This window comes from Rhinolophus sinicus, linkage group LG15, assembly GCF_036562045.2.
Source record: "Rhinolophus sinicus isolate RSC01 linkage group LG15, ASM3656204v1, whole genome shotgun sequence".
NCBI lineage: Eukaryota > Metazoa > Chordata > Mammalia > Chiroptera > Rhinolophidae > Rhinolophus > Rhinolophus sinicus.
In genome coordinates, this window is record NC_133764.1 from 46390483 (window position 1) to 46413649 (window position 23167).

General features: G+C 48.8%; 2 protein-coding genes across 7 annotated transcripts in view; one reads left to right on the top strand and one right to left on the bottom strand.

Annotated features, from left to right (window-relative positions):
• Positions 1 to 8037: 8037 nt before the first annotated feature.
• LOC109455800 (transcription factor CP2-like protein 1) lies at positions 8038 to 16801 on the top strand. Of its 4 annotated transcripts, none has more exons than XM_074319445.1 (15): positions 8038 to 8205; positions 8734 to 8854; positions 8994 to 9067; positions 9778 to 9883; positions 9992 to 10098; positions 11707 to 11859; positions 12083 to 12193; positions 12666 to 12763; positions 12974 to 13028; positions 14199 to 14292; positions 14681 to 14771; positions 15220 to 15302; positions 15796 to 15941; positions 16055 to 16106; positions 16542 to 16801. In XM_074319445.1, exons 1-15 carry the CDS (start codon positions 8053 to 8055, stop codon positions 16577 to 16579), a joined length of 1482 nt encoding a protein of 493 aa, XP_074175546.1. In that variant the 5' UTR covers positions 8038 to 8052; the 3' UTR covers positions 16580 to 16801. The 4 variants fall into 4 exon arrangements, with proteins under 4 accessions (XP_074175546.1, XP_019603180.2, XP_074175547.1 ...); XM_019747621.2 differs by having other exon boundaries at positions 16580 to 16801; XM_074319446.1 differs by lacking the exon at positions 16542 to 16801 and adding an exon at positions 16194 to 16279.
• Positions 16802 to 18132: 1331 nt separating this feature from the next.
• Positions 18133 to 23167, bottom strand: part of FBXL20 (F-box and leucine rich repeat protein 20) — a 99037-nt gene continuing 94002 nt past the window's right edge. For 2 of the 3 annotated variants that reach the window (XM_019747614.2, XM_019747615.2), the window contains exons 15-16: positions 20347 to 20467; positions 18133 to 19800 (exon numbers count right to left, since the gene is read on the bottom strand). In XM_019747614.2, the coding sequence (XP_019603173.1) occupies positions 19532 to 19800; positions 20347 to 20467 (390 nt within the window). In that variant the 3' untranslated portion in view covers positions 18133 to 19531. The remainder of the gene's footprint in view (positions 19801 to 20346; positions 20468 to 23167) is intronic. The other variant, XM_074319444.1, reaches the window with a different exon arrangement.

Sequence of the window (23167 nt, forward strand, 5' to 3'; positions counted from 1 at the left end):
TATTGATAACAAAGTGGAGGAAGAATGGGAACCCTTCTATCCCATTACCTGGTTATCTCTCTGCTCTTGAGATACTCTCTCCAAATATACACACCCCTGACCAATAAGGTAGGGGTTTCCTCAAGCAGAGAAGGGACAACTTAACATCATGTGTCAAAGGCCAGGCAATTTCTCTTTTGTGGATGTAAAGCAGGAAAACTGTGTCACTTTCACAGTCTTGCTGTCTGGACTGCAGCAGAGAAGAAGCCTCAACCTAAAGACCCCTAAGCTTCTCCAAGACACAGCCCCGTCCTATAGATCCTACCATAAATGGCAGTTAGATCAGTGGGTAGGGAAATGTGGGGGGGAAGTGCGTTCTTACCCTCCAAGATGTGCTCTGTCCCCTTGGCCCGAAGGCACCTCTTCTAATGCTTGTTGTTTACCTGCCATTTCCCCAAATCCCCTTGCCTCACTTCCTGCCCTCTCTGGCCCTGACCAAAAGGTCTAGCTTCATCTCTTGGCCTGTCCAATGAAAGGGAAGTAAGTTGGAAGTTGAGAGAATCCTTTCTTAAGTGTGGGTGGAGAAATTTTTGGGTCTGTCTCCCTCTTCCTCATCTGCTGTGGGTGATGACATGGGTGGGTGGGTGGTACTCAAGAGGGTCCTGCCTTTATGCTAGCCCTGGAGGAGGGACTGAACCCTGTGCCACCCTCCTGACCACGCACACAACCATTCATGCAATCTCAGTCTTCCCAAGGATGAGCTCACCATTGGAGCTCTGCTCAGGTTACTGTGTCCAGGAATAGAGATTTGTTTGCCAGTGGCAGAAGTAGGACAAGGGCAGACGTGAGGGTTTGTGTTTGTGGGGGCTTGGTTCCCTCCCCCTCTACATCTACCCTCTGCAGCTGCAGACTCTCTGAGTGCTAGCTTTCCTGAAAGGAGCTTTAGAAGAACCTGGCCTCAGCCCTCAAACCAGTCTCCCCGAAGGCCCACACATTACCAGCCTTCTCCCAATCCCCTCTGAGGGCTGCCCTCCTACCGCTTGCTGAATCCAGGTCACCCCAACATCCCTCCCTGGGCAACTGAGTTGTAAGGGATGCTTGGAGCACCCTGAGATAGGGTCATCAGGCCCTCCACCTATCCTGGATTGGAGCAAACAGGGACTTCTGCATTTGGAGACCTCCTGGGGGAGGTACCCTGTCTTTCCCCCAAACAACAAAAGCTCTGGGTTCCTTAGAGTCCAGTACCTGTATAGTCACTAATTAACTGTGACTTTAATTGATCTTGGGTAGGTAACTAAACCTTTTAGAGCCTTGATTTCTTCATCAACAAAATGGACATAGTGTTACCTCACTGTTAGGAGAATGAATGTGGTAATGCAGTATGCCACTTAGCCCAGGGAAGACAGGCAGGGAAAATTAACGTTCTGCTTTCCCTCCTTTCTTCTAGATTTGTCCCTTTCCAGGGCTTTTCCTGAGGCAGAGATAAGAAACAGCTTCCTTCCCTCACTTTCTTGGGCTGTTTGGAGCCTGTTATTTCATGGGGGAGTCAACCCAGGAAGATTCTGATGAGACATGGGGAAGAATTCTCAGGTGTGGGTGACCAGGAAAGCTAGGGAAGTTGGTGGCCCCGGGCCCATCTGGTCTCAGTACCAGAAGCCTGAGTGACCCCATCCTCTGCACACCCTCAGGACTCACTTCTCTAATGTGGAGGAGGCAGGGGGCTGGGTGCCGTGACCTCTGGATGTCCTTTCTGGCTGTTTCCGAGCGTCTTTCATGAACTAAGTCTGAGTCATTGTCTCAGTGCCAACAACTCCTACTGCAGTGGCTCAGGGAGGGACAGGGCAGGAGCAGCCGGGCTGGCTTCTCCTGGAGGGGGAGGAACGTTGTCTCATCTCAGATTCAGAGCTTAGAAATGAGGGATGGGCAGAGAAGGGGGCAAGGGATGGGCAGGAGGGTAAGTGGCCGACACATTCTCAGAAGGGCTCCCTAGACCGGAAGTCAAACTAGAACTACTGGGGTGCCTCTTACTAGGAGAGCTAAGTGAATGAGAGTGGGCGTGGGGCCGTCAGGAACTCGGGGACAGAAGGATGGACCAGATAACTTCTAATCTGCATGCAGCACAATGTCCGGGACATGAAGGGAGCCTGGGCCAGTCTGCGACCTTGGGCAGAGAGCTTCTAGCTCTGGAGGGACTTTGGTTTCCTTCTTTTTAGATTGGCAGAATTAGACTAGATTAGGTTGAAATGGGGAGTTGGGTTAAAACGTGGCAATAACCATATGTCTCTTAGTAGTCTTTTGAGGATTAAATGAGTTAATATATGTAAGGCAATGGACAGAGTAAATACACAATGATGATGATGATGGAGTCTTAACCTTGGTCTTGTAGGTGAGCTTCAGGAGGTTTGTGAACCCCCTGAAGCTGTGTGAAATTTTGGAGGATAAGCATTTTCTGGAGGAGAGTCCAGAGTTTTCATTGGCTCCTCAGAGAATCTATGATCCCCCAAATTAAGAACCTCTGGCCTGAATGTCCCCCAGGGCCCCTCCAGTGAGTGGCTGAGATTCTCTGATGTGAGGGATTGCTTCTCCTTCCATAAGGACTAACCCAATTTCTCCTACAAACACCTTCAGCTGAAGCCCTTCCTGCTGTGGCCTCTGCTCCCATGGGTTGCCAAGGAACGCCCAAGCTGAAAACATGAGCGGCTGGCCTTTACCTCCAGCTTTAGAATTGGCTCTCCTAGAGTGGGGGAGTCCGTCATGGTTGAGGCCAAGTCTGAGTTTTCATCTCCCAGCTGGTGAGAGGAAGAGGGTCCAGGCTCAGTGGGGCTGGGAACGCAGAAAACACTGAGAGACCTGGCCTTGCCCAGTCTCTGCCATCTCCCCCTGCCAGCCCACCCCAGGGCCCCAGGGGCAGATACCGCTCTAATGAGCTAAGCCCATGGCAGGCATCGGTAATTATGACTTTATGGAAATATAGAAGGCTCTTACGCAAGTGCCTGACACACTTCCCGGCTGTGGCATCTGGGACAGCCAGGTCCTCAGGGGCTGGAGGAGGGCCCCTCCACCCCCGGCTGCCACCAACCCCTGGAGCTCAGGACACTGGCATAGAGCCGCCCTCCCACTGCCTGTGGCACTGTCCCTAACACTCCCTGGGTGAACTGTTACTGCTGTCTGTGCCCCAGGCTCCCTGGAGGGGAACAACAGGGGTTCCAGTGCACGCAATCCTACCCCTGTCCCCTGACAAGCCCCGACTGTCCAGGAGACCTATTCTTATGTGAGGGGGACAATGAAATTGGGAATGTTGTGCTCTCCTCCATGAAGAAAACCTCTCTTTTCCCTTCTGTTTCTTTTCTCTTTGAGGCTAGCGACATAGGGCTAATAGCAGTCATGTGTGTGTGTGTGTGTAGGGGGTCATTGGTGGCCCCTCCCAAGCCTAGCGCGTTTACCCACTCCTCCACATCCCCTGCCTCTGATCGTGTCCTGAAGCCATTGCTTTCTTTCACCAGTCCATTCCCCCTACCCACCCACAAAGCATCTGTTTCCACGGTGATAGCAATGTCATCACTTTGGGGTGAGCAAGGGGGTAGAACCCAGTGGACTGGGAGAGCTGTTAGGGTTAGAATTTTGAAGAAATGAGAACTGAGGAGCTTCAAACTATTAAAGGAGGATCTTTTTATGGAGAGGAGCCCTGGGCACAGACTGGGGTGAAGGCTGTTGCTCAGAGCTGGTGGAAAAGAGAGAGGATGAAGTCTGGAAGCAACTGGATCTGGAGGTTAGAAGTGAGGGTGACTTGGTAGGTAGACCTCATTCTCCAGCTTCCAGATTGGAATGTTGCCTGGAGATTCATTTCAAATTCCACACTAAATTTATAAGGCAGAATGGGGCATAGTACAGTGATTTAAGAACAGGGACTGTGACCCAGATGGTCTGGGTTCAAACCCTGACTCTGTCTCCTCTTAGCTGTGTGACTTTGAGATAGCTACTTGACCTCTCTGAGACCCAGTGTCCTCATCTGTACAATGGGGGATAATATATTAGGGAAAAAAAGCATCTTCCTCAGAAGGTAAGATTGTTTGAAAAGCACTCTGAAGACATGCAGAGCACTGAAGAACTGTTGTTTAATAAACAGACCCTCTACTTACAAGTGCTATAGAAATAAACCTGTACTTTTAAGTGCTAGATAAATAAACTATGATGTACTAGGCACTGGGGATTCATAGAAAAAAAGACACCCACATTTATGAGGGCTCAATTATTATCTCATTCAGTTTTCACTCTAGCTCTATGGCGTAAAGGCTCTCATCCTCTTTTTATAGTTGCAGCATGAGGCTCAGAAAGGTTGTTACTTTTTTTCCAGGATGTCAAGTCGTTGTTTTTCAAAATCTAGGTGGGGGGGGGGGGTGCAGCTCAGCTCCAAGTCAAGTCATTGTTTTCAATCTAGTTGTGGAGGGCACAGTTCACTGGCCCATGTGGGAATCGAACTGGCAACCTTGTTGTTAAGAGCTCATGGCTCTAACCAACTGAGCCATCCGGCCACTCCAACAAACATACTCTTAACCCTAACACTAGTGCACCTCTCTTAGTTCCTACACTCCAGGGGTTTCCACTGTGATGGGAAGAAAACATTAGATAAAGTACACAAAGAATAAACTACACATCGGATGACTACTGTAAAGGAATTTGGTGAAGGGCAGAGACAGGACATACAGACATAAGCAGTAATTGGCTGGGCTGCAGGAAGGGTTAAGTAGCAGGCAGTAAGTTTGAAGCATGAACAGAGAGGGGGCCTTTCAAAAGTGAGACTTACTGGTGGTTGAGACCGGCTCTCAGGAATAAAAGACTGCGTGCTTAGAGCCTGGCCTATGCATTGACTGACTCTAGGGGGCGCTGTTTAGTGCTGTGCCCTGTGGAGCTGTGCGCCCCGAGTCCTCAGAGACCTTTGGCTGGGAGAAAGAATCGTTTCCTGGGGAGGGGGTATTTGTGTACAAAGACACACAGATCATACAGGGATTTACCATTTGGTATTGTCAAATTTCTGTGTATATGCACGTGTGCATGGACAATGTCTGAAAAATCATCTCTCATCCGTTTCTTTTTAAAATAATTTTACCTGAACTCAGGGCCCACGCCTTCCTTTTGACCACCAATGCAGGGGTATCAGGGAGTGCCTGAGCCCTATATAGGCAGGATTCCACCCACACACTAGTGTGAGGGAGAGAGAGAGAGAACAAGAGCAAGCCTGGTACATAGTAGGCATTCTATAACATTTTGTCAAATAAATGGATGAATGAATGAATGAATGAATGAATGAATGAATGACACTTCTCCTTTCAGCCCCCCTTTCTTTGAGAGACGGGTACACCTCAGTCTCCTGTTCTCCAGGTTGGAATGTTGCCTGGGGATAGAAAACAAATCAAAACATTTTGGTAAGAGGAGAAGAAGGTCACGGAATTATTTCTCAGCAATTTTTACAGATAAGTTACTTCCTTGGCTTAAGGAACCTGAAAGGGTATTATTAGGATGGGTTATGTCATGGCCTAGAAAATAATAGATGATAGAGCATTTTGGGTGGGAAAAACCCATTTAAAAACATTGCACCCAAAATATTGCCCCTGAAATTATCTGTGTATGGGGAAGTTTCTGGGACAGTCATGCCTGTACCCCCCAAGAGGGGCTCTGGTGGGGACACTGGGGTCCTTGGTGGTGTCCCCTGCAACCCCAAGAGGAGATCCTGGGAGAGCAAACCCTGGAAAAAGATGCAGCATCACAGAATTTCCATTAATCCTCACTGCCACACTGGATGGGAGGGAAGCCTTGCTCCCATTTTGCAGATGAGGAAAGCGGGTTCAGAAAGGTAAAGAGACAGAGTCTGGGCCATGCCCCTGCCTCGTGGGCCTGAGACTCCTCTGATAGTGGGGGCCTGGAAAGAAGTTTCTTAAGGCCTCTTTAAGCCTGAGGATGGGCTATTCAGACCCTGTGCTGGGCTGGCCCAGGGGGGCACAGAGAAAGAGTGGGGTGGGGGAGGGGCATGGCCAGGCTCCACATGCCTTAATCCGGGCTTTTTTCTTTGGAAACAGAGCCATGGAAAGCCAGGAGCAGACCCAGGAACATCTGGATGGGGACAAATGTGCAGAGACTCTGAGATGGGTGGAAAGTAGGTGGGAGTAGCAGCCAGTAAGGGAGAGATGGGATTCAGGGAGAGAAGGCGTAGGATACAGACAGCTTTGGAGGCGGAGGGTGGGTGATTGGATGCTGGAGTTGGAGTCCCATTCCCAGGACCAGCTCCTGGGGTATCCTTGAAGGGGGCCCACACCAGCCTCCACCTTTGCTACCTCCACCTGCTCACTTCTCTCCTCTGCCCCACTGCCACTCCCACACTCTTTTCCCCCTTGTGGATGAATAAAGGGGTTCTATGGAAAGTAACCTCACAGGGTGATCTGATCATAAATTCCTAACTGGGCAAGTCATGGTGGGTACGCCCCAGCATACAACTTCTTTACTAAAAGATTTATCTTTGACTTAAGCAAGTCCCGTCCTTTGCTTCTGTGCTTATAGGTTTAACCAACCTCTCAAACGGCCCCTTTCAGACTCCTCCTTTTAATACCACCTGACCACCCTTTCAGATCCCTCCTCCTGAAGCCTGCAAGAGGTAATCTGATCCTGTCTTGCTTTTTCCCACCTTCATGTTATGTTCCTTAGTTCCCTCCTTAATCTCAAATGCATAAAAGAAACTGCAAACTGTTATCTCAGTCTGTTGAGATCTGGCTTCCAGGTGTGTCCCCTGTTTGACTCAGATTCACTTTTATAAAAATTCTCCACAGGTTTGGACGTTCTTACATCAACACCTCCGGCCAGGACCCCTCCTATTCCCCTCCCTCCTGGCCTTCCTGGGATCCTGCTATGTCCAACATGGGAGGGCTCCATGGGGCCTTCGGGCCTTGAATACAGCTTTGGGCAATGGGTGGGTTCTCAGAGTCTTAAGGGAATCTTATCACGGGATATTGGGGATGTGGGCTTCTTTGGCTGCTATTGGCAGGAATGTTTCCATCCCCTTTTCTCCCTTCTTCCATTTTGTCTAATTTTATGGGAGGAGGAAGCAGGACCAAGGGCCAAGTACCTAGAGATGGGGGTACCCTTTCATGCAGGCAGGCCTCTCAGAATCACAAAGCCTGGATAGCTAGGGTCACACGAGGTCAGGCCATGTGTTTAGAGCCCTGTCTCTCTGCTCTCTGCAAGGCCCTCATCTGTTTATACCAAACACAGTAGTGGGGAGTGGATGGAGGGGGCTGGGGCTATCTGTGTACAGTGACAACAGGGGCTGAGCATAGGGAAAGAAGCCGTCCCCCAGGCAGACTGTATTTGTCCATAAACACAGTCTGCCCCAAACCCCGAGGCAGAGGAGGGTCAAAGAAACCAGCCCCACTGGAGCTCCTCTCCTTCTGCCCTGGGAGGGCCCCCCCAGACACACCCTCCTCCTCCCCACAAGTGGGCTCTCCCTCCCAGCACCACCCCCTGAGTTGTTTCCACAGCAAGCTGAGCTATGTTCTGTAAACTCCAGTCACCTCGCCGGGCAGCCCCTAGTGAAAGGACAGGTGTCCTGCCACACTGCACCTGTGTGTAAGGGTGGGGGGAGGGGAAGCGGAGTAGACAGCAGGGAGCAAAGACCCTTTGTAGGTCCATGTGATGCTGCGTGTCTGCTTGTTCTGTCCCCTGGAGTGGTCAGGCTCCTCCCATGGGGTCCAGACCCACAGGTCTCCACTATTCCACATGGTTTGTGGATCTGGGGCCAATATTGAAACCTGAGGGTACCCCACATTGTCCCAGGGCCTCTTGGAGAATGCTGGGGGAGTGGATGTCCATCCCTGTGTCTTTGTTTTGCTGCACTACCATCTCCCTATCAAGCTAATGATTGCTGGGTAGCCCTGGGGACAGCATTTCTCGATTTCCCACTCTTGGTCTGCCTAAGAGGTCCTGAGTTTCCTACAGCCCTGGGTGCTCAGCCAATCAGAGGCCCCAGGCCTCACCCCACCCCACAGTGGGCTTGCTTCTGTGTATAAAGGCTGAGGCCCCGGGTGGATGGCCCAGTGGGTCCAGCCCAACCCAGCGCTGAACGCTGTCACACAGCTGGTCCTGCTCCTTTTCAAAGATGCTGTTTTGGCACAATCAGCCAGAGCACCTATGGCCCAGTCCTGGGGAACTGTACCCCGGGCCTACAAGCAGCTTGCTCAGGTAAGGGCCAGATCCCCTTCCCTCCGCCCCCGAGGAAGGCCCTGGTCTGAGTTGTGGTGGGCATAGTAGGGTTGTCTGTTTCAAGCTGAGAGGGATGGCTTCCTGCTCTCGGGTTCCTTTGGGGGGTTGGGAAGTGGTCAGTGCACCTGGTGTTTAATGGGCCCTGGGACCTCTCCAAACACCCTGAGCACTACCTGCTCAAGACACTTTTGTTGGGCACTGACTTGGTATCAGGCAAGCCCTGAAGTTGCAAACAAGGACCTGATGGCAGATGTTTGTGGATGTTTGGTAGTAGTATCTTAGATGTGCTCCTCAATGGAAGTCTCTCAGGGGCCAGAGGGGCCGAATGGGGTCCCCGTAGGCCCTGGCTGCTGCCAGGGTGCCTGCTACAGGAGGCTGGAGGCTCTCTGGAGGGAGAACTTGGCAGAGTGGTCAAAGCTCCACAGGGGGTGGGGTGGACAGGGCAGCAAGCCACAGTGCCCTCCTCTCTCTGGCAGGGAGTCCCTGCCCTTGCCCTACCTGAAGCAGGAGGAGCTGCCCAACATCCCCAGCGAGGAGGCTCCCTGCCCCGCATTGCAGTATGTGCTCTGTGCAGCCACCTCACCGGCCGTGAAGCAACAGGAGGAGGCCCTCACCTACCTAAACCAGGGTACGTGGGGCCTGGGAAGGAGAGGGGTTAGTGGGGCAGCAAACTCTGGAGGCTGGGCCCAGTGTGGGCTGGCGTGGCAGGCACCATCACCATCTTTGCCCTCAGAGTGGGGCTCACGCATCCCCTTCACCTCTCCCAGGCCAGTCCTATGAGGTACAGATGCTCTGCAACTCCAAGCGGGGTGATGCCACCCAGTGGCCCCGGCTCCTGAAGGTAGGTGCCTCCCCTCCCAGCACTGGCGAAGGCTAGGTACGACTGTCCCTCTGGGCAGGAAGCCAATGTCATCACTGTGATGCCATTGTCAAGGAGAAACTTCACAATTCTACCTTTTAATTTGACCTTCACAGTGGTGAGCAGGAATTGTTGAGGCAACAGACACAGAGAGGTTAAGTATTTTCTTAAGGACACAGAGCCAGGATTTAGAAGTTTACATAGTGTTATTCACACACGATTCCTTTTCTCAAAAAGATTAAAAAACAAAATTCAGCTTCCCTTCATTGCCAGAAACTATTTCCTGAGACAGGGATTCAGCAGTATATAGAGAGATATAGTGCAGTCTCCTTCCTCAGGGGGCTTCCATTCTACTGAGTGAGACAAACATAATACACAAATTATATGCAATTGCAAGTTGACTTACAAATTGCAAATTAATAAGTGCCGCAAAGGAAAGAAACAGGTAGAGTGACAGAGTGGGAAGGGATTAACTCCCCTGTTCTACAGATGAGGAAACTGAGGCTCAGGGTCTCTAAGTTACTTCCCCAGTTTCGCAGCTTGTGAGTGGCAGGTGGGCATCTGGACGGAACTCGGGGTGGGAAGCCAGGTGGGCAGAGGATGGGCTGGTTAACGTACCTCAGGTGTGGGAACTGGTTCCCAAATGCCCAGGCACCCTCTGCCCGATGAGCCAGGCCCTCCTATGCCCACAGAGTGTGGTGCGCGTGGTGTTCCATGACCGACGCCTGCAGTACACGGAGCAGCAGCAGCTGGATGGTTGGAGGTGGAGCCGGCCTGGGGACCGCATCCTGGACATCGGTGAGTGGGGAGCCACCAGGGACCTTTTAGAGCTGCTGTCTGGTTTGGGAGCCCTTATGGACTGGGAGGCCTGAGCCTTGCTCCCTATTTGCCATCCTATGCCTGCAGATGTACCACTATCTGTGGGGGTGATAGAACCCCAAGTGCTGCCCTCACAACTCAATACAGTGGAATTTCATTGGGACCCAACCAAAAGGACCTCCCTCTTCCTGCAGGTGAGTCAGCCTCTGGGACTGGGATGAGGCTGCAGGTCAGATGAGGGTGGCAGCACCCTAGGTGGGAAAAGAAGGTGAGTTTGGGTGGAGTGAGGGGACTGTAAGAATGAGTCACTTCCAGAAAGCACCTCGAGGAAAAAGTATGGATAAATGTTCATCAAATCTCACCATAGGGAAGGACTTGTTAAACTTGAGAGCAATGGAAGAAACAATAAAACACAGGACAGAATTTAGCTTCATAGAAAGTAATGGTCTGCAATACTTAGGCAAAATTAAAAGGAGACACCAAGTGAGAAAAATAGTTGCTACATATGATTTTTTATATCCTTAAGATATAAAAAGTTCTCATATATCAATAAGAAAAAAACAGATGAAAACCAAATAGAAAAATAGGCAAAGGATATAAGCAGACAATATATGTAAGTACATAAATTGCCAATAAATGTAGACAGTTCAACCTCATAAAATGCTAATAAAAAATTCATATATGTCACTGGCAAAGACTTTAAAACACTACTATTGGTAATACATCTCTTTGGAGAAACAGACACCTTCATATTCTGAGAATACAGATTGGTGCATCTATTCTATAGGTAGTGTGGCACTTGGGCAAAATTTATTAAATTTCATGGTCGTATTTTTTTACCCAGTAGTTCCACTTCAAGAAACTTATCCTATAAAGGATTAAGTGATTAAAATGTCCATCTATAAGTCCCTTTTTTGAGTGCCTACTCTAGTCTAAGCTCCTAGACTACAAGTCAGGCAGATGTGGCCCAATTTCAGTTCCACAACTTCCTCGCATGGATCTTGCCCATACATCTCGTCACATGATCTCTGTGAACCTTAGTTTCTCCAACTATAAAGTTAGATCCTTTAAGTATTCGTCACAGGATTGTGGGAGGTCTGAATTTGGCAGTGAACAGAGGGGAAGACCTCGCTTACCCTTGGAATCCCGCTGCCAGGTAGAACACAGAGGCTGCAGGCCGTGTGGGGTGCAGGCCAGGAAGGCTTCCTGGAGTAGGTTGCTAGATTTTGCAAATAAAATACAAGATACTCAGTTAAATTTAAATTTTAGATAAAGATTTTTTTAGTGTATTTTGTGCAATATTTGGGACATACTGATACTAAAAAAATTATTTGTTGTTTATCTGAAATGTAAATTTAACTAGGTATCCTGTATTTTAGCTGGCAACCCTACCCTGGAATGGGATGTCTTGGCTCAGATGTGAGCAAGGAGAGCTTTCCAGGTAGAGGATTCTGGGGAGAACTCTGCAGCTGTGCTGGGGTCACAGGTTGGCTAGATGGGTCAGTGGGTTCATTGATGGGTGAGAGAGTAGCTACGCAGAAAGGCTTGACTTGACTCTTTAAGCTGCTCGAATGCCAGGGTCAGGAACTTTGCTTCTCATCCCATAAGCTTTGGGAACCATTGAAGGATTCTGAACAAGGGAAAGGATGTAATAAAGTTACACTTTAAGACTAGACCCTGCTTGGGGATGAAAAGTCGCTGACAGGTGACAGGCAGATAATGGGTTTTAGGTGAAGTCCCTAAAATGTGGGTGGGACCTGGAGTCACCAGGCTTTCTTTCCTTTGTTTCTTCTCCACCTCAGGTTCACTGCATCAGCACTGAGTTCACTCCTCGGAAAAAAGGTGGAGAGAAAGGCGTCCCCTTCCGCCTCCAGATTGACACTTTCAAGCCCAGTGACAAAGAGCTTCCACCGGAACACCTGCATTCAGCTGGCTGCCTCATCAAGGTGTTCAAGGTCCAGGCAGCACCAGGGCCCTTTCCCCTTCCTCTCAGGGCTGCCAGCCTGCCTTGCTGGCTGTGTGGATTCTGGCCCTGCTTTACTGTGGTTCTGTTTCTGGGCCTCTTTCCTTCTCTGTACACAGAGGGATGGGGCTTGATCTTTCTTAGAGCCCCTTCTGTAATGAGAAGTGGGCAGGTAAAGAGAGTGTCTCTGAGATTCCTCATCTCCCTTCCTGTAGCCCAAAGGAGCTGACCGGAAACTGAAAACTGACCGGGAGAAGATTGAGAGACAGCCCCTGCATGAGAGAGACAAGTACCAGACGGCCTGTGACAGCACGGTCTTCGTGGAGGTGTGTGTGTTGGGGTGGTGGGGCCATGAGGGGAGGTTTGGAGAAAAGGTTCTTGTTATACACCTGGGGAAACTGAGGCCTCAAGGGCTGCGACTGCCGCCCGGTGTCTCCCGCAAGGACAAACTGCACGGCCTGTTGCTCCTGACTTCCAGGAGCTAACACCTTCCAGGCTGCGTCTCCTGTGCCCACCATTGCTGCCCCCTCACTCTGCTCCCTCTGCCTGGAGCACCTCCCTTCCTGCTGTGTTGCTGGCTGGCTTCTCCAGGAAGCCTGCCCCAACTCTCCCAGTCAGACTGGAAGGCTAGTTTACTCTCTTCCTTTGTGTGGATACTTGGTCAGCTTGTCAGGAACTCCTGACAAGGGCAGGGACCCAGTCTGGCCCAAGGCTCTTAATAGACAGATGGAGGGAAATGAGGGCACAGCCACCGCTGTCCTCAGACCTCCAGGCCCACCTTGCTGTTTGTTTGCCCAGTGTTCGCCGTGGCCAGAGCCCAGTGCAGCGTCCTATCTGCCTCTCAGCCCTCTGGCTTTGACCTCCCCTCACTCCTGCAAGCTTCTGTCCCCGGAGAGGTAAGTGCGGATAAGCACCCTCTGTCAGCCGTTTGGGGTGATAGTGAAGAGAAGAGCTCCTCAGCCCAGGAATGGGGGGAAGGGCAGGGTTGAGGGGTGCAGCTGTGCCCCATGCCTCTGGAAACATGGGATGACAGCGGCAAGCTCTGCCTCCCAGGGCAGGCGTGGGGAAGGCAGGCAGGGTGGGAGACTGACTCTGCTCCCCCACAGGCTCTGCTACTCACCACCATTCCTCTTGGACACCTTGGGGGGCAGCCCAGCTGAGGTGAGTCTTTCCTTTCCAACCCATCACCCATTATCCCAAAGCCTCTGAGAGGCTTCATCTCACGCTCCAGAATAGAGTGGCCCTGCCCCCTGGTGGACAGATGTCGTATGGCCACAGATTGCAAAACTTCCCAGTTAGGATGGGCACTTTCCACCAGCAGGATGAACCTCCCTTCTCAGATTTGGGGCCCTTAAGGGGAATGTCATGCAGGGTGTGTGGGAGCAGAGCCCCAGAAAGTAGTTTCCAGGCTCTCGGCCTCACATAGAAAGGTGCTGGCTCAAGTAGTTAATGGCCCTCAACTGTGATTGGATGGCCATCAGCTGTGGCTAGTTGGCCGTCAGCTGTAACCAGTGAGCCATTGGGCACTAATATAACTGCCGTGGCTATGCTAGCAGCAAATGGGGGCTAGCAAGAAGATGGTGGCTGAGCCTGCAAGTGGCGCAGTGAGGGTTGAGAATTGTGTGGCTCCTGTTTCTTGTTTTTCCAACCCAGCCACCAGCGAGAGAATATAGCGATATGACTCCTCTACTTACGGCTCCGTGGGTGTTCCTTTTTGGCCTCACCATGTCCTGCATTCCCTTGTGGGGAGCGGGAGCAGAGACCCCGCCGGACGCCCCGCATGACACGGTGTCATGCGGGGTCTCTGGTCATGCGGGGTCTCAGCTCCCGCTCCCCACATAAGAACGCAGGATATGATGAGGCCAAAAAGGAACACCCACGGAGCCATAGATAGGGGAGTCACACCACTATATTCTCGCTGGCAGCTGGGTGGGAGACACAGGAAGCAGGAGCCACACGATTCGCAACCTGCCGTCCACTTCTCTCTGCCAACCAACCCCACTAGCTAGCTGCAATCCATCGTGCTAACTGCAATCCGCGCTTGCCAGCCACCATCTTCTTGCTAGCCCCCATTTGCTGCTAGTGTAGCCACGGCAGTTATATTAGTGCCCAATGGCTCACTGGTTACAGCTGACGGCCAACTAGCCACAGCTGATGGCCATCCAATCACAGTTGATGGCCATTTACTGTCTGAGTACCTTTCCACGTGAGGGCAAGAGCCTAGAAACTGCACTCCTGGCTCTGTCCCCACAGGGAGACTGTGTCCATCCCCCCCTTGATCTCAGTCCGTGGGTCCATGGTGTTATCTAGACTGCCCTCTTTATGCCTCAGGATCTGAACCCAGGAGCCTCCATCCTAGAGACGCAGCAGTGGTTGCATCAGCACCGGTTCTCCAGCTACTGTAGGATGTTGGCCAATTTCACTGGTGAGCCTGGGGTCTGGCAAGGACCAGACCTGCAGGGGGCTGAGGATAGGACACTTAAACAGGAAGCCTGTTTCTGTCCTGGCTTGCTGTGTGCCCTTCAACTAACTTTTATTTAGGACAAAGAATTGCCAGACACAGAGCTTGCTAGGCTCTCGTCTCTTGTATTATCCCATATAATTTATACACTACCCCTTGATGGCAGGGCTCAGAGAGGTTACATAATTTGCCCAAGGATACACAGCTATCAAGTGGCAGAGCTGGGATTTGAATCCAAGTCTCTCACGTCTGGACATACTAGGGCTCTTTCATAGAGTAATGTTGGACTGTGTCCCTTACCACCCTTGATCCCAGGCCTTTTCCTCCAATCTGGCCCTGTCTGACTTTGCAGGCACTGATCTGCTGAAGCTTACCCGCCAGGACCTTATCCAGATCTGCGGAGCTGCTGATGGGATCCGCCTTTTCAATACTCTTAGAGCCAGGTGCTGGGCACTGCCAACCAGGGTCCCTTCCTAATGGAGCGGCACCTACCAACTCAGCTAGCAGTGGTGTTTCATAGAATGTTCAAGTTGGGAGTCACCTTAAAGACCACTTATTCCACTCCTCCATTTTAGAGAGGACGAAACTCAGGCCCAAGAAAGACACTGACTTGTCTGAGACCACAGAACAAGGCTGGCAGGGCTGGGCTAAAAAGTTAGGTTCCTGTGACCTATTTTGTGTCCATCCCTTTTGCATCACTCAATTTCTGGGGACAGAGGTGGATTTTTCTCACCTTCTCTCCCCCCGGGGCATTCATTACATGCCTAAGAAATGCTTCTCCCAGGTCTCCTTAGAGACCTGGGAGAAGGCTGGGTCTCTCCCAGGGATAGGGGCTCAAAGCGGTTAGTTCAGCTATGCAGGGCTGATACATAGACTGTTTTCTTGGCCCAGGCCCATCCGTCACCGGCTGACTTTATATGTGGCTCAGGAGGCCTCCAGGCAAGAGAACGAGGTTCCTAAGAACCCTGACTCAGGTGAGATTCTGGCCTCTCTTCAGAAGCCATTCAGGCGTGGCTGCACTGCATGGAACCTCTTCTGGCCTGAGGAGTGGGATGCTCCTCTATCCCTGGGACCCAGGATGCCCTCCTCAGCATTCCCCTGCCTTCCATGACCAGATTACTCCTCTCCCTGGGTTTATTCCTCCATGTTCTACAACCTAAAGCCCATCTGATTTAGTCATTCTATTAGTAGGTGGCATTAGAACATTGTAAGCTTTATTACTGTACTTGGGCTTGTCATTACGTATATCTCCCATCTCCTCTTTCAACTGAGGGCTCCCCTCAGTCTGAAGCATTCCCAAAGGTGAGAAAGAGGTGAAGACTAAGTGGATTTATAAGCCCTTTTCCTTCTTTACCCCCCCTCCGTCTCCTCCCTGAGGCTGTCACCAAGTCCTGGTATCTGGGGCTCCCTCTGGACCCCCCCCCATCCCCCGCACTGATCCCCGCCCCTCTGCTGCCCACACCCCAGGCTTTTATCAAGAGATTTCTCTGGATGAACTCAGTGCCCTAGAGCTGATGGGGAAACTGGCAGAGCTCTTGGCCCTCCCAGCCAATCAGATCCACCGCCTCTTCCACCAGGGCCCTGGGGGCATCCTCATTCTCCTCAGCGACCAGGTAAAGGGGCAGCAGTGCCCCGTAAGGCCCTCCATACTTGTTTCCCTCTCCCTGCCCTGGTTCTGTCTGGCTGTAAGAACAGATCTGTCTTAGTGACCCCTTCTCCCTTGCAGGTGGTTCAGAATCTTAAGGACGAATCACACTTCGTGGCTGTGGTGAAGAAAGGTAGGGGTTTTACAGGGAGATGGCAGCTTCGTTTGTGTCAAAGGGGCAGAGATTCATATAGCTAAAACACAGCTATTTATTGCTCAGGAAAAATGTGACTGGATAAATGCATTCTCATGCGGGAAAAGACACCCCAGTTTCTGTTAGGGGGTTTATGACACAGGAAGGTAAAGCCTCCTCACTTCAGCCCCACCTAACCTGCAACATACTCAGTAGGGCAGGTGCTTGCTGACCAGTCAGCAGCTTGTGGTTCTGGTTATTAGGATGCCTGCCCCATCCCTCCTGCTACAGTACAGAGGGGAGGCTTCCTGAAAAGGTGGACTTGAAGTGGGGTTGGCAGACGGTGCCGCCCGCTGCTCAGAGGTGTGGGGGCAGTGCAGCAGTGATGGCTGGGGGGCAGCTTTATCCCAGCGGTGCCCCTTTTACTGCTTTCAGTGCAGAATCCAGATGGCTACTACCTGGTTCTGACCTAGGCCCAGGGGTGCCCTGCTGCAAGGAGGCGGAGGCTGCTGCCAGTTGAGTTCACCAGAAGCCTGTCCAAGTCCTCAGTGCTTCACCCGACTCCAAAGGAAGAGCCAAACTGTCATGTGTCCTTCCCCTGGAGGCAAGCAGCCCCCAGGCTCACATTTCTTTGTGCTCAGCAACAATGGTTGTTAGAACCCGGAACACAGCCTCCCAAGCAGTGTTGCTGAACAGAGTGCATTAATTCGTGTTTAAAATTTTACTTACCCCTTCCTTTTTGTTAATTAAAAGTTAATTTTAAAAGGAATACTTAATGCTTGTTCAATTTTCTTGTTATTATGGTCCTCTTGAGAAATGTCCTCTGCTTAAACTACAGACTAGGGCGAAGGATGGAGTCTGGGACAGAGGAAATAAATGAATCTGGCTGGATTTTTTTTCAATTAGTTTGGGGAAAAAGTATCCACTAAAGCCTCCAAAAGACCATTCAACTATCAAATCAATGTGCTTATTTAAAGATTTGGGAAATACTATAGCTATTTTTAAACACTGAGGCTATGGGGTTTTAAAAATGTAGTTGAATTTATTTATTAATCTTTTAATTTTTAGGTCTTAAGAAATCCTTTTATTAAGGTCATAAATATAAATAAACGTTTGTCAAAGTTTCAAGTTTAATTTTCCATTTCACCTTTAGGCTTGTAATCTACCTGATTTTTTGGTGTATCTCTTTTTCTTTGTAGAAAACCAATTTTACATTAAGTGCTTTTAAAAAAGATAAGTGATAATTGGGCCATACCTTCTTTTACCTCATGCAGGGTGACTGGGTTTCAAGTGGAGCCTATGACGCCACAGGGCTCCCCAAGGGTTTCATGGCAGGCGAGACACCCTGAGATTGAAGTTTAGGGTGCAGATTTGGATTCACTGCTCATCTCCACTAAAAGAATAGGGACCCCATTGTGTTAACCTTTGTGTATCTCTCAACCTAGGAGCCTCGAGCACAGACTAGACACTGAATATTTGCTAAAATGAAGGGAATAAAAGCAGGTAATGTGTGAATGTTTACAGGGTGCCATTATCACCTTTTAATCTTCACAACTCTAGAATAAGTACTGGTACCCCCACTTTAACAATGAAGAACTGAGACAGAGGGTCATTCCGTGGAAGTCAGGCAGTCTGACCTGGGAATGTGTGTTTCACCATTACACCAGTCCCTCCTCACTCCTTCCTAGTGGAGCTGAGAGCAATGCCCTGCACAGATGAGGGACTTGGGCTGAATTGTTACTATCAAATTAAGACAAAGGTTTTTCGAAGCTGATTTATATTATGTCTTCCATTTTTCTCAGAGACATGTGGAGTTCAGGGTATTAAATAAAGGCTACTGAAAAAGTATTAAATAAAGGCTATCAAATAATCAATACAGGTTATTAGTTAAAGAATATTAAAAAATGTAACTATAACAAAAAGAAGCCCCTTTCTTCAGCCTCAGGAGCCTCTGCAGTTCTAGGGTTCAAGGAAGTTAAGAGTAACAGCTCTGAGTCAGGCTAATTCTGCAGCAAAATGAAAAGTCTTCACAGCTTATTTCCTTTAATTACATCATAAAACAAAATTAGAACATACAGGAAACAATAATAGTTACATAACAATTTATATATTTATATATAAAAACAGTTTTTTTTGTTTTTTTTAGTCCAAAGATTTTAAAGCAAAAGGAATCCTCTACTGCCACCTTGGATTTTATTTATTTTAAATAACCCTCCCGCCCCCCCACCCCCCAAATCTCAAGCGCCAACAGAACTGGGTGGAAACAGTCACTTGGACAGCTAATGGAACCTGGTGTTAAGTCGCCATGTAGGGAACTGTGTTGGCCCCAGGGACTGACTGGCTAAGCGTTGGGGAGGCCTGGTGGAGAAACAGTGTGCAGCAGCTGCCACACACTGAAACATTCCAGGGTGGGCCAAAAGGCTGGGGAAGGCTTAGGCCAAACAGGAGTTTGGGATCAGATCCTGCCAGTCAACCATCCTCTGCATTTTGCCCACTCAGGGGCTAGGATGGGGGCAGGGTACAGGGATGAGAGAGTCTGGTTTGAAGATAAAAATTTCTCCCACAGCACCATTCACCCATCCATCTCTGTCCCCAAGCAGAGTCTGATGGGCAGGGGTAGTGCTCACAGTTCTCTGAGCTCTGCACAGGCCATGTTCCTCAGGTCTGTGCTCTCAGGGTCACTGGAAGGTGGGCAAAGGTGAGGAGCTGAGCAGTTGGAAATGCCCAAGGCAGGTGACTTGGAAATGATTCCTGGGAGGAAAAAGGAGGTGGCCAGAGTGGGAGGCATTTGAAAACTGAGTCATAACAGGAATGGAGAAAGGCAAAATTAAGAAGTAACCCTCAGTACTGGGCAGCCAGAGCCTCAGGGGCCAGCTCCGAGCTGCAGCATGGTGAGAAAAACAAGTAATTTCTGATGAGCCCCACCCCACAGATCGTGTAGAGGTTAGTGTGTAATTTGGGGGTAGGATAAGGACGGGAGTAAGAGAAAGAATCTTAGGCTCATCTCTTCCTGCACTTATTAGAAATTAACAGTCATCAGAGAAGCACAGATAAGAAATTATTCTTAAGGGAAGGAGAAAACTGTTGTAAACCCAGGAAAGTAGCAGCAAAGGTTTCACTTATTATAGATCTATTATATAGCACTAGTAAAGAAAATCATTCAAGTCTTTAGGGGGAAAAAGGTAAAGTAATTAATCAAACCATGCTAGTTAGACTCCTTTTCGAGTTAGGGTTTTCTAAGACTTTAGGTTCTCATTCACTAGTGCCGTAAAAAAAAAAGAAAACCAAAATAGAATGACTTCAGGCGCCAAGAAGGGTTAGGCTAAAGTAAGAAACACATACATGTGTGTGAGCAGCAGTGGGGTACAGATTTGAATAAATAAGAAACAGTAGTAAGAGACAATGACAAGCAAAACTTAGTGGGATCAAGTTTTCTTCCTCCACTTTAATAAAAAAAGACATTGCTTCAAAGATTTCCCTGGATTCTTGGGGGGTATGGCAGAAGAGAAAAGGTGGAGTCTGGACACCTCTCTTCCCATCTCTTCTTGGGGTGGGGATTCACATTTATTGCCTACCTGCTCTTGCCCCGGTGAAAACCACGCCCAGAAGCAGCTGGGAAGCACTGGTGGCTCTTTCAGTGGTGCAATCCCCATCTGGATGACTCTGGTTAGGTGTGTGGAAAGCAGAAGCCCTCCTTGCCAGTAAGAAGGGCATGGGGTTCATTAGATGGAAAGTAAATCTACTCACATGTGAAGCAGCTGTTTCTATATACTCAGGACAGATGCCTGTACCTAAAGCAAGTTACCCCAGTTCCAGAACTGAATCTCACCTACCGTTTCCCCACCCCAACCCTTCAAAACAAGACACTGAAAAACACAGAAAATAGACAGGATCATTGATAGAGTTTTGGTTGCTCACGGTTCTTTTTCCTAAAGGGCAGTGAACCACCTTGGCTCAGGAAGCACTGAGACTCAACACCTAGGAACCAAACTCTACCAAGGGTTTACTCAAAAACCACACGAAGCAGACATGGAAGAAGTGCATTAGGGAATTTCTCTTAATATCCCACATGTGAGCTTGTCCAACACATTTTTTTCTACTGAAAATTAAGTGTACCTCTCTTGGGCTCCAAGGATTCACTCAGACTCAGCTGAGAAGTTCTTAACGTTCCTAAGGACTAAAGGCTTCAGAAATGCACAACTATGTTCCTAATAAAAATGGACAAAATAGGTAGACTTGCCTTGAGGGGGGAGCTGCAGAAGCCCTTCATGCAGAAAACTCACTTGTCTCAAATGGTAGTTTCTGGCAGGTAGAAAGTTTGTCCCAAATGAGAAGGCAAGGTTAGAGCAGCATGTTCTTTGCTAGAGAACCAAGATGTTAAGTTAGGGCATCTGGATATAGCAAATACAGCCAAATTTTATTCCCAAATTACCTGGGTTAATTATATACTATTGACATGATCTTTAATAGCTTTCTGTATCTTTCAATCTTACACTTAAAATTTTTGACAGAAATAAAGGTGAGGAGAGGCTGAGATTCCATGTTTCCCCTCACTTTCCTACTGCTTTAGGGTTCTTTGGTCCTAGATCATTGTAAGGGGGAGGGTTCTGCCTCAAGACCCAACCAAACATCCTACACCTTTTCTCAAACAAAACATGGCTAATTCACATTGCCTGGGTCTGAGGTGGTTAAAGATCCTAGAACTGGTGGGTAGACAGAGAAGGCAATCTTTTTATGAAATGTTCTGGACGCTCAAAGTATACCACTATAAGAGTCTGTTAGCCAGGACACACAATAGGGATAGAAACCTAACCTTAAATCGAGCATACAAGGAGGGAAAAGGCAGAATGGACCAATTTCCTCTCTCCCTGGTGGTGGCTGTCATGAACAGTCTGTGACTTTCAACACAATAAACATGAAATGGCCAAGGGTCTGCAACCAATTGGCAAGTGTTCCTCCTCTCCAAAACAACACGGTCCCTAAGGATATGTTTCTCACACAGGCAGACAGGAAACCATCCTCTTCTTTCCAGTGACACTATCACACTTCCTAACAACTTCAAACAAGAAAGGTTCCACTGCATACTTTGTTTCGCACCCCCCACTGCATTAATGGGCTATTAAACCAGTAACAATGCATTTTACAAGACAATTAGAAGAAATACAAGAGCTTGACAGCTGTAGCATTATAGCTATATTGAACTGATCAGTTTGGAAAACCCAAAATAAAGCATCATAAAAATATTTACCAGATTCCCCTCTAAAATGTGTGATATCAGGACTACATAAAATTCCTGACTTGTATGTCTGCTAAATCAACTTAATGAATGTAAAAATTTACAAAAACCATTTAAGAAATATTTTTACATCCACTAAAAAGCAGAATAGAGGAAAACCCTTTTTACATAAAGTACAATGTGCTTTCATATTCCAAATATTGGAAAAAAGGATGCCAGATCCTCTTACTGCTCATATCCAAGTTTGATTTCAAATTCAGTAAGCAAACATCAAAGACCACCCAATAAAAAATGGCCTGAGCCATGCGACACTCACTGAATTCAAGGCTGCCAGGACAGCGCCTAGACCAGGACAAGGACCCAAAAAGGGAGCTGGACTGGAGACATCTGAGAAAGAATCAGCAGCATCCTGAGAGTGAGATGGAGGCTTTACACTCACAGTGAGGGTGGGTATAGGAAGGAAATGGGAGAAGTCAATTAAAAATAAAAAGCTGGAATCACCTTGATGGAGCCAATGAAGAGAAAGATATCGATGTAGCAAATAATGCTGGAAAACATAAGGGGAAAAGGTTGCTTGGAAAAGAGATGAGCTGGATGTTTAATAACTTCCTCCAGAGACACTGTAATAATTCCTCCTGGCTATCTGCAGGTTTATGGCAATAGCTTTGAGGGTATATCCTTACTTCTCCCAAATCTCTTCTCGCTGTTCATGCTGCATTTTTTCATTACAGAAGGCATATTGTGGAGGGAATCTGGAGTCAGACAAATGGAACAATCAGCTTTTCCTAAGGAGAGTTCTCCTACACCTGTGAAGCCTCAATGAATTTTCAAGTGTCCCTGATGCTAACGTAGGAAGCATTATGTTCCGATGACAGGACTCTTTCCACCTGACCAAAACTTACCATGTTCTGGGTTCTCAAAGTCCTGGTACATTTCATCAGCTGGTGTAGGTTGCAGATTGGCATAAAAAATGTATTTCCTTCCAAATTTGATGGGCCTGAAGTTTTCTTGAGGAAGGAACAAAGCTCCTGCCTGACCATATGCCAGCCAGTGCCGCACACTCCAGGGCCTTTTTTCTCTCTCCACTCTGTTCTCTGCCCAGACGGGGGTTGCCTGGGCAAGTGCACATGGACCTGCACGTGAGTACACTCTTTGAGCAGAGAAACACGATTTCCAAGACGTTCACGTGCTGGTGAGCAGGGTCTTCTAAACTTACATATTTTTTCAAGTAAGTACCTTAATAGCCTCAACTGTTGGGCAATTCAAATCTATACTCACTAATCAATCAGGGTTTTATGGTCAATTTGTTCAGGCACTATTATCCGTTAGAGCAGATGGTCCCTAAGTATTTCTTTTTAGTTTTGTTTGAATGAGTGACCTGGAGATCTGAATATCATGAACTACATCTTGAAGTGTGTGTGGACGTGTGTATTTATACTTGTGGGGTACAGCCAGGAGAGTGAGTCTCACTTTAAAAAAGTATATTCCTTACATTGTAATTTGAAAAGAGGGTGAGGGGCAGGAGGAATAAAAAATGTAACTAACTTGAGCTTTTAAAAGGGCCGGCCTGGTGGCTCAGGCGGTTAGAGCTCCGTGCTCCTAACTCCGAAGGCTGCCGGTTCGATTCCCACATGGGCCAGTGGGCTCCCAACCACAAGGTTGCCAGTTCAATTCCTAGAGTCCCGCTCTCAACCACAAGGTTGCCAGTTCAATTCCTCAACTCCCGCAAGGGATGGTGGGCAGCGCCCCCTGCAACTAAAATTGAACATGGCACCTTGAGCTGAGCTGCCGCTGAGCTTCCAGATGGCTCAGTTGGTTGGAGTAT